Source organism: Sinocyclocheilus rhinocerous, unplaced genomic scaffold (genome assembly GCF_001515625.1).
Source record: "Sinocyclocheilus rhinocerous isolate Xijiao unplaced genomic scaffold, SAMN03320098_v1.1 scaffold222, whole genome shotgun sequence".
NCBI classification, from domain to species: Eukaryota; Metazoa; Chordata; class Actinopteri; order Cypriniformes; family Cyprinidae; genus Sinocyclocheilus; species Sinocyclocheilus rhinocerous.
In genome coordinates this window covers 1,509,236-1,518,665 of record NW_015625652.1, presented here as the reverse complement: position 1 = coordinate 1,518,665, position 9,430 = coordinate 1,509,236, and the positions used below count along the sequence as shown (strand labels likewise).

The window sequence follows — 9,430 nt, the reverse complement described above, 5'->3', positions numbered from 1 at the left end:
TAAATGAGCAGTAGAGTACTACTGCATAACTCCAGTCAAGTTTTGACAAATGTGGAGTTTTGTTTAAAAAAAAAAAGATGTATTACGATGGAAATGAATCGCCACACACGCAATTAAGTAATAAAACCTGACTCTTATTAAGCATTATTAACAAAACTTGATATACACATTTATTCTTGAGTAGCTACTTGGAACAAAAAAAACTTTATGTATGTAAAAAATTATTTTTGTTTTACAATACATTGTCGTGCAAACTCTGGCTTCTTTCATTCCTCACATGTTTGTTTTTGCCTATCATCACGCATTATGGGTCAACAGCACTGGTCTATAATAGTTAATGCTATCTATAATAATAATTATATAGATCAGTGTCAACAGCTGCCAGAAACAATATAATGTGTCAAATATTAATAATAAATGTTTGTACCAGAAAATATCAATATATTACTTGCTGCTTCTTTGTAATTATTTTTGAAATTTACTAGCAATTTATGAGTGAAAATTGTTTTCAGCTCCATCATAGCAATGTTTCTTTAAAATATGCATGTGTATTAATATAATAAAGTTTTGAGATATGAGGACATGTAGTTTTAAAGGTTATGAGTTATGTCATAATTTTGCTCAAATAAAAAGAATCAATAAATATATGTTGCATTTGTCGTAAGAACATTCTAGAAATAATGTTTAATTAATTTAATAGTGGAAATTTTGTCACTTTAAGAAACTGCAGATACGTGTCTCAAGAATCAGTGCCAGGTGAAATAAACATGACACATCGATTGCATCCAAGACTAAAGGGTAAATAGATAAATAATAATCTACCTCTGTTCATGCGAGTACAGCAAACCTCTGGGGTTTCTTGCATTCACAAGACCCTCGATATCGTATCCAATTTTAGATCCCCCAAAACTAACCGGCTTCACCCACAACATCAAGTTTCAATTCAGTGGGCTGGTGCAGAGCTGCATGTCAAACAGAGAGTGTTTTAAAGGGCAGTAACTGATTTAAGGCTGTGCTGTCTTCCTGTCTTAACTCAGCATGGCCTTTGCCTTAAACCACATGAAACACTTTTATAAGCCTGTGGCTAAACACGGTGTGTGGGGTGGAAACTGTGAATCATACTTTATAGTGCCCATGTCTGATAAAGAAGCAGTGGATTTGAGAAAGACTGCAAGGACAATTTCACGAGCACACTCCTTACTATAACGTCTGGATTTAGCATTTATAGTCTGTCTCATTACCTTTATTCCTTTACTTTCCTTCAAATAACCATCTCTTGTTCTTGCATGGAATAAGTGTTGTACTGGAATAACAATATTTAAAACATAAAAATTTGGTTATTTGCGTCATTATAAAAATATTACTATAGTTTTATCCTGCAAAATCACAAATTATGAAGAAAATTTAATGTTGTGCTTATATTTTTTGTGCATTTTGTATAAAATGGAGGCTTTTTGTGAACCTTCTGCCAGTTTCTCAATTATTATTATGTATTATGGATTATGTATTTTATTTCCACAATATTGCCAAGAAATAATAAATCATTCACTAGTTTTACTCTACCTCGAAAATGAGCTGAGGTCTGACATGTGTCCAAATGATTGTACCCAGGTCAATAAATATGAAAGCCATCATTTAAAAAAAATTAAATAGGCCTATAATTTATAATTAATTTCTAAATTAATATTATCTATAATTGTATTTGTTTTATTTTAATATTATTTACATATTTATCAAGCAATTTCTGAGTGCAAATAGTTTGAGTTTTTTTTTTTTTTTTTGCAGTGTAGGTGACATGACTTGAATTAAAATAAATTAACTTTGTTGTTTTTTTTTTGTTTTTTTTTATAATATTCATGATGAATATTCTGGAAGATCAAGCGTCCCAGAAATGCAGCAGTGCACAGTCACATCATGTCAAAATACTTTGCCGTGGGAGTCAAAAAAGCACAGGTAATGAATATTAGAAGCTTTTTCCCATGGAGGAACAACTGTGACAGCAATTCATTCATAACTGTGTGGGTGAGAGATTCGTCTCCCACGACTATTCAAATGAACACAGGGGTTTTCAGTATTACTTGTCTGGAAAAGTCATAACAGATCAAATGCTTAAACAGCATTTGCCATAGAGAGACTTGGAGAGTTAGGGGGAAAATGCACTAACAGGAGCTTCTTTTCATAAAGTTTACATTCCCTTCACATGAAACCACAGTCCGATTTAGGCCTATTACAAAATTCTGTGCTGGGAGTTCAAAATGTTTAAATGTACACACTAAAACGTTAGCGTATCAAATGTCACAAGCTTACATTGAAGTGACTACTTCTTAGTGACTATTTCTATATTAATTTCTGTAATAATAATAAAAAAAAAAAAACATTACATTTGTGAAAACAAAATGTAAATCTTTGTTTTGTGGAAAAAAAGTAATATTTCTGTTCCTAAGATGTCAACAACGCTGCATTATTCCATTGCGCCATCTAGTGTTCACAAAGAAGCACTAACCTATTTTTGATTTTGAATGTAAGAACGAATGTACGATTTTCTGTTTACCTCAAAGGAATAGTTTAGCCAAAAATAAAAAATTCCCTTCAAATTTACTCACCTCAGGCTATCCAAGATGTAGATGAGTTTGTTTCTTCTTTGAAAACGATTTGAAACGTCGAAACATAGAATATAAACATCACAATCCACAAGTATTATCCTCTATCCATAATAGGCCTATTGGCTATCCAGTGAAAAAGACGTCTTGTCGGAAACAGAAGAAAAATATGTGCAAATCAAACACTGTTTATTAGCACTTATAATTATGGACTATGGACTCAAATTTTGGCCAGAAGCGACGGTTTAAAGTTAAAATGCCTTAGTGATGGATTTGTTTCTTAAAATCACACAGCTTTTCACTTCACATTAATTGATGGCCTGAAGTTGTGTGGATTACTTGTGAAGTTTTATCAGCTGTTTGGACTCTCATTCTGACGGCACCCATTCATCCATTGGTGAGCAAGTGACGTAATGCTAAATGTCTCCAGTGTATCCAGTGAAGAAACAAACTCGTCTAGGCTACACACTGGCTGGCCTGAGAGTGAGCAAATTTGCATTTTTGTGTGAACTATTACTTTAACAAGAAAGTATTATTTTAAAACAAACATGCAACTTTGGTATATTGACCAGTCATTGTTTGCAAAACGATCTACTTTATTTCACATTCAAATCTATTTTAATATAACCGTAAACAGACACAAATGAACATTCAGTACATTAACCTCAATAAATAAGCTCTATTATGGTTATGAAAAATAAACAATTTCATCCACCATACATATTGCATTGCTTTCTTTCCATGGAAGGTGGTTTCATGTATACACTGTCCCTTTACATAATGCAACAATTTAAGACATTTTAATTCTTGAGCTTGAAATACCTGACTTTGTTGCACTCCCTTTAAATAAAGACAAAAACATACACACATCAATTGTCCCGGGGCTTCCTGTAAACCAGTTTTGGGATCTGCACTAAATATTTACTGCAAGTGCACTTCGGTTTCCTCTATTACCCTGTCTTAATCAGCGCTTGTTGTGTGGATGCTATCCTGCACCTCTCGGTTGCACATCAAACAGATTTAAATGAATTCCATGTGCACGGATGGTCCTCTTAGACAACTAAGACAGTCCCGAAAAGGCATTTTATTCTGTCCACTGATCTAAATGTCACAGAAATGTCTGTGACATCAAAGCCTCGCAGACGTTTCTGTGAAGACTGATATCAAACCATTCGCTGAAATACGTGATGATATGGCCTGTGCCACCTCCAAAGTAACTTGACAGAATGAATATGAAAAAATGAATATGGTCCCACAGCAAGACGCATATTACATTTCTACACCTGCTATTTGCATTTCTCACATTGGGTGGGTGGCAGGAGACAAAAATTGTGTGAAATTCTCAAAGAGAGACTTTCTTGTTGAGCTTAGCTGTCGTTCTAAATATATACGGTTGTCACTGTAGCTCCAGACAAAAGGCCTCTTTGCTGAGTAAGACATTGTAGCACTTTATCCTGCTTAACAGCTCAGTCACTCTGCTCAGTCAAAGGGAACATCAAGTTTAAGTCACAGCCCATCCATCATGGCCAGGAGGTCATCACCCTTGCTGCTGGAACTGGGAGCGGGTTCTCCCGTCTCTCCAAACTCCCCCATGATCTTAGCCAGCTCTGCATTGGTCTGTTTGTCCTGAAATGAGCCAGTCAGAGGTATATAGTTACTCCCATGGTCCTCTGGTAGTTTTAAGTTAACTTGAGACTCAAAATCTTTAGTCTGTCAAAAACCAATTAGACAAGCTGAGAGCTTCTTCTCAGTGTGGGTGGATCACTGGTAATCAGGCATTACAATGTTTTCTGAGGCCAAGGATCAAACAGCATTGTGCTGAAACAACCTAAGTGTATTACTGTACAAGCATACAAACATTCAGCCTTACCTTTGTTGCCTGGATCTTAATAACTTCATAGGAAAGCTCATCCGGTCTTGATATCAAAGCTTCCCTGTGGGGATAATCTGTGTTTTAATATTTGTATGAAATCTCATGCAAAACAAACAGCATCCATTTCACTGATATGTCTATCTGCACTTGCTTCATACAGTGATGTTTGACTCACAAAACCTGTTAAGAACATGGCAGGGTCACATTTTACTCCACAATAAAAAGTAATACATTATATTTTGCATGAAGAAAATGTATTAAAAGCCTATTTTTAGATATATACATATACTCAGATCTATTAAACTGCATATTTACACTGTCGGTCAAAGGTTTGGAATAATTAAGGTTTTTAAAATCATGTTTTGTTTTTTTATAAAAACAAGTCTCTTATTCTGACCACGCATGCATTTATTTGATCAAAAATACAGTAAAATATTCATATTAATTAATTGTGAAATATTATTACAATATATAAAATAAATGTTTTCTGTTTTAATATACTTTACAACACTGAATTTTCAGCAGCCATTACTCCAGTCTTCAGTGTCACAAGATCCTTCAGAAATCATTATAATGTGCTGATTTGCCACTCAATAAACATTTCTTCTTATTATTAATGTTTAAAACAGCTGTGTTGCTTAATGTTTTGTGGAACCGCATCCTTGCTGAAAAAACGTATTATTAAAAAAATAAATCGTACACAAACAGTAATATATTCATTGCTAAAACCAATTTAATAAAAAAAAATACTGAATTAGTTATCAGAATCTAATGAGAATAATAAGAATAATTGAAAAATCAAATGTCTACACATATGCTTTCAACAATGGTATCATTTTGCTTTTATTTTGGGGTGAAATACCGCTCCTTGTTTCAGCGAGACGCACAATAATACTGAAAAAGTATCAAAATTCAAAAAAGACTCACTCTTCCTCCTCGTCAGTGGCAAAAAGGTTCACACGGAAGCCAGAGTCAGTGTTAGCTGATTTGCGCACCTCCAGACCTCCCATTAGTCTAGCAAGCAGGTTCAGCTCTTCTTTTGCCAAAGGATTCGGAGTTGTGTTGACCTTCAGAAGTGTATGAATTACATTAGTGTTACACATTTTCAATCTTTTTTTTTTTACCGTAAGTTTTTATGATCAAGAGACCTGCATATATGGAAAGAATACAGTTTATCAATGCCAACTAGACTTAAAAAATTTTTTTTTTTATATAAACCAACAAAGTATAATCAATTCATAATCCTACCTTGGTGTGCTGTGAGGAGTTTTTGGAGGTTCCAGACATGTGTGTCTCAACAGGGCGGCTCACACTGTACCTAAAAGAACAAACAGGACAATTGTACAGCTGATGCTCCAGTGAAAGGCTACCTGTCTCAGGTTTGCAGCTAAATTATTCACATATCAATTAGAGATGGCGCTTTGCAACAGATAAAACCTAAGACGTGATGAATTACACCCCTGTATCTGAAGATACACAGAAGGTGTGAGTCATATGATTCCACTACTGATTATTAGTAGAAGTGAGTATTATTAGAAGGTGCTCACATGTTTGTGCCCAGTTTGATGACTCGATCACCATACATTTCAAAAGAACCCTCACGGAGAGCGCCGCAGTAATTGCCACCGTCACGGAACTGCATCCTTCTCACCTCCTCACAACTACAGCTAAACATTCTGGGAAATAAACAAGAGTCATGAAAAAGTAATTAATAAATCATAAAAAAAATCAAATCAACCATTTTACAGCCTTTCTAGTAAGAAATGATATAATACTTTTAGAAAACATTAATAATTATTATACGCAAAGTTTTCTGACCTTATGTTGAAATTGAGTTCGAGATGCAATATTTGTACTTTTAAAATGTATTTGTTGATTAAAAAGGATAGCTTAAAAGATGGTAACCAATTACAGAACCTGGATATATTATACATATTATAAATTCATTAAAAATTGTATCTAAATATTGATAAAAATTAGTTCATGGACATCTCATATGCCAACTATTACTAACCTCTATTAAAATAACTGCTTTCTGTCACAGTCTAAACACAGACCCTGCTATATTTAGAAAATGTCCAAGTCTCTCGATAATGCAATTAACTATAAACCCTTACCGTCAGACTCTGTCAGTTCTAAATGAAGGAGGTGATTTCGGAAAAAACATATGCACAATGCACAACTATGAATAAGAGACTATTTATTTATAATGTTCAAACTACATCCTGCTGTTCTCAGCCATTTCAATGCAAAACTGTGTTTTTGCTGCATTAACTCAAGGAACAGAAGCAGAATCCTATCCTGCTAACCTTATGAGTCCTGGGGTGTGCGTCCCATACGGAACAGGGCCTGATGTGGGGAGAACAAATCGCCCATTGGAGTTTTGTACTTTGTCTTTCAGAAAAATTGATACCTAAAAAAAAAAAAAAAGTTTCATATTTAATATCATATTTAAATATATGGCTTTTCTGCCCCTTCATCAACATGACCAATACTTTTAGACTTTAAATTTACATATTGGGTTTTTGAGTATTCCGTATTAATGTACATATTTCAAAATTGAATTGAATTGAATATATCAAAATAGAGAAAAGACTTACTCTTATATGCATATCTTGAAAGAAGATGAGGAGTGTCTGTCTAATTAGTTGAAACTCTCCACCAGATATAGGTGTATAGATCTAGGAGTTACAAGCAAAATACACTTTCAAAGCTGACAATTATGTAATAATATTCATATTTATATAACATTATATAATATTATTAAATATCCATCAATGGAAAATATGTAATAATAAATAATAATACCAATATGAAATAATATTACATTAACAGTTACTGACAATGAAAAAAAATGGTTAATTATATTAAACAATTGAAAATAAACCGAAAATAAATAATACTGAGTAATAGCGCCTTTACACAGAAATTGAAAAGACCTTGCTACCTCTACGAGTTGCTTGTTTGTTTCATCCACTTGGCTGAGGATGCTGGGAGTGTCTTTCACAAAGTCCCTGATGGCATCCATGTGGTTAAAGGACACAAGGAGGATGTCTTTAGGGCGAGGACACAGCAGGACTTGATACTTGAATGCCATGGTCATTAAGTCATAGAGCTGCGCACAGAAAAGTAGTCATTACATATTTCATCATATTACACACCAGAGGGAGCCATTCAACACTATTTCGCTTATTATAACCCGATAATATTTCATGAGAATTTTAAAGTAAAGATCAAAACGCAATAATATTGGTGAACAGACATTACTCTATAACTCTGGCACATTTCAAACGTAAACCCTGATCTGTTTACCACGAATACAGAGGTATTTATAGAAGGTTCTCACTAGACAAATGTGCAAGGATTGCCCTTAAAGATAAAGCAAACAATTAATTCAAGAAAATGACAATTCATCTTTGACTTTAGACTTTACCTTGTCCATACTAGCTTGGTTGAGTCTCATGATGGAGGCGTGAGCAAGTCGGTCGAACACTGTCCTTAGGGCCTTCTTGGAGTACAGCTCCTGTGGTTTGAACAGCTCCTCCAGGAACTTCTTATTGAACATGGTGGTAATGATATCATTCATAACTATCACAACACAAACACAGAGAGAGAGAGAGAGTGTTGTAGTGAGTCAAAAGCAGTTCTATGCAAATATGAAGCTGAAAACCAAGCAAGCAGAATGCAGTCTGTACTGTAGACAGCTGTTTTGCAAAGAAAGATAGATAAACAAAAATAACATAAATCAAAATGTATTTAAAAACCAAGCTTTATTGTCTTGGCAGATGTTTTCACTGAGAAGCGGGCTGAAAACTGTTGTCAAATGTTGTTGACTGTGGAAAACACAAGTGCTAGAAACATATACTGCCATATGGAGGATTTCATTTATATCTCAGTACTAAAAAATAACTATGAGCCTATAACTGTATCTTTGGGGTTCTCATTCTACAATAGTATTTTGTTACACGCAAAAACATGTGAAATTACAATTAGAAAAGCACAGAAACCCCATCTCCCTCTACACAGCGAGTGCCTATGAGAGCTGGCATGTGCACACGCATGCTACTTTGCTCTACAGCCAGCAGCAAAGCAAGCAGAATGTTAACAATACCTCTTTTTCTGTCCTCCTCTAGCCAATCTGCTACAGTGGCTACAAAGATTGCAAATCAAAAAGAACATATTTAAAATGTTCCTTGGAGGAAGTTAACTAAAGAGCAGGTACAGCATAAGCTACATGTATATACATCACATCTGCAAGCAACAAGCAACTTAATTATGTGTTTTTTGACCTCTGTGGCATCTGATACCAAAGTGTGATGTCGGCACAACTGCAAAGTTAAGTTTATTAAGAATATTTCAGAATGCAAAAAAGACACAGGAAACCCTGATACAGGAACGTATATTAGACAGGAAACCATGATACTGACAAGCTGTTGAGCAAATGTAATTGAGCCACAGTGTTGCCTGCAACAGAAGTGAACACATGCAGTCCATTTGACATGACAGTTTTTATAAACTACAAGGTGTGAACGTACTGACAACCTCCATGGTCAAAACTTCTTGCATTTTGATATTACACTATAAAAGTATACACTATAAAGTAAACACTTTTTACACTTTTAATTTAAAGTTCGACTACATTGGGTTGTGTTTTAGGGTTAACGTAATATTAATGGATAATGTCCTGCCAGAAAATTACCAGTACAGTGTATTTTGAATTACATGTTTTATTATTTAAAGCCACAAAATAATTTTTGTAAAATTTTCTATTTTAATTCTACTTGATCTATATTTATCTTTTATTTTTTAACAAAAAAACAAACAAACAAACACTAGCTTTCTATTTTTTCTATTCTATCTACTTGTTTTTCTTTATGTATTTGTGTGTATATGTGTTTGTGTGTGTGTATATATATATATATATATATATATATATATATTAGGGGTTGAACGACTT

At 34.1% G+C, this 9,430-nt stretch overlaps 1 protein-coding gene across 1 annotated transcript in view; it reads right to left on the bottom strand.

The window, feature by feature from the left end:
* Positions 1-3,187: 3,187 nt before the first annotated feature.
* The window catches only part of LOC107705542 (protein OSCP1-like), a 12,469-nt gene continuing 6,226 nt past the window's right edge, over positions 3,188-9,430 (bottom strand). Inside the window, exons 3-11 of the mRNA XM_016508855.1 lie at positions 7,907-8,061; positions 7,421-7,588; positions 7,074-7,154; positions 6,783-6,886; positions 6,021-6,149; positions 5,722-5,791; positions 5,401-5,540; positions 4,471-4,534; positions 3,188-4,226 (exon numbers count right to left, since the gene is read on the bottom strand). Coding sequence (XP_016364341.1) covers positions 4,107-4,226; positions 4,471-4,534; positions 5,401-5,540; positions 5,722-5,791; positions 6,021-6,149; positions 6,783-6,886; positions 7,074-7,154; positions 7,421-7,588; positions 7,907-8,061 — 1,031 coding nt within the window. The 3' untranslated portion in view covers positions 3,188-4,106. The remainder of the gene's footprint in view (positions 4,227-4,470; positions 4,535-5,400; positions 5,541-5,721; positions 5,792-6,020; positions 6,150-6,782; positions 6,887-7,073; positions 7,155-7,420; positions 7,589-7,906; positions 8,062-9,430) is intronic.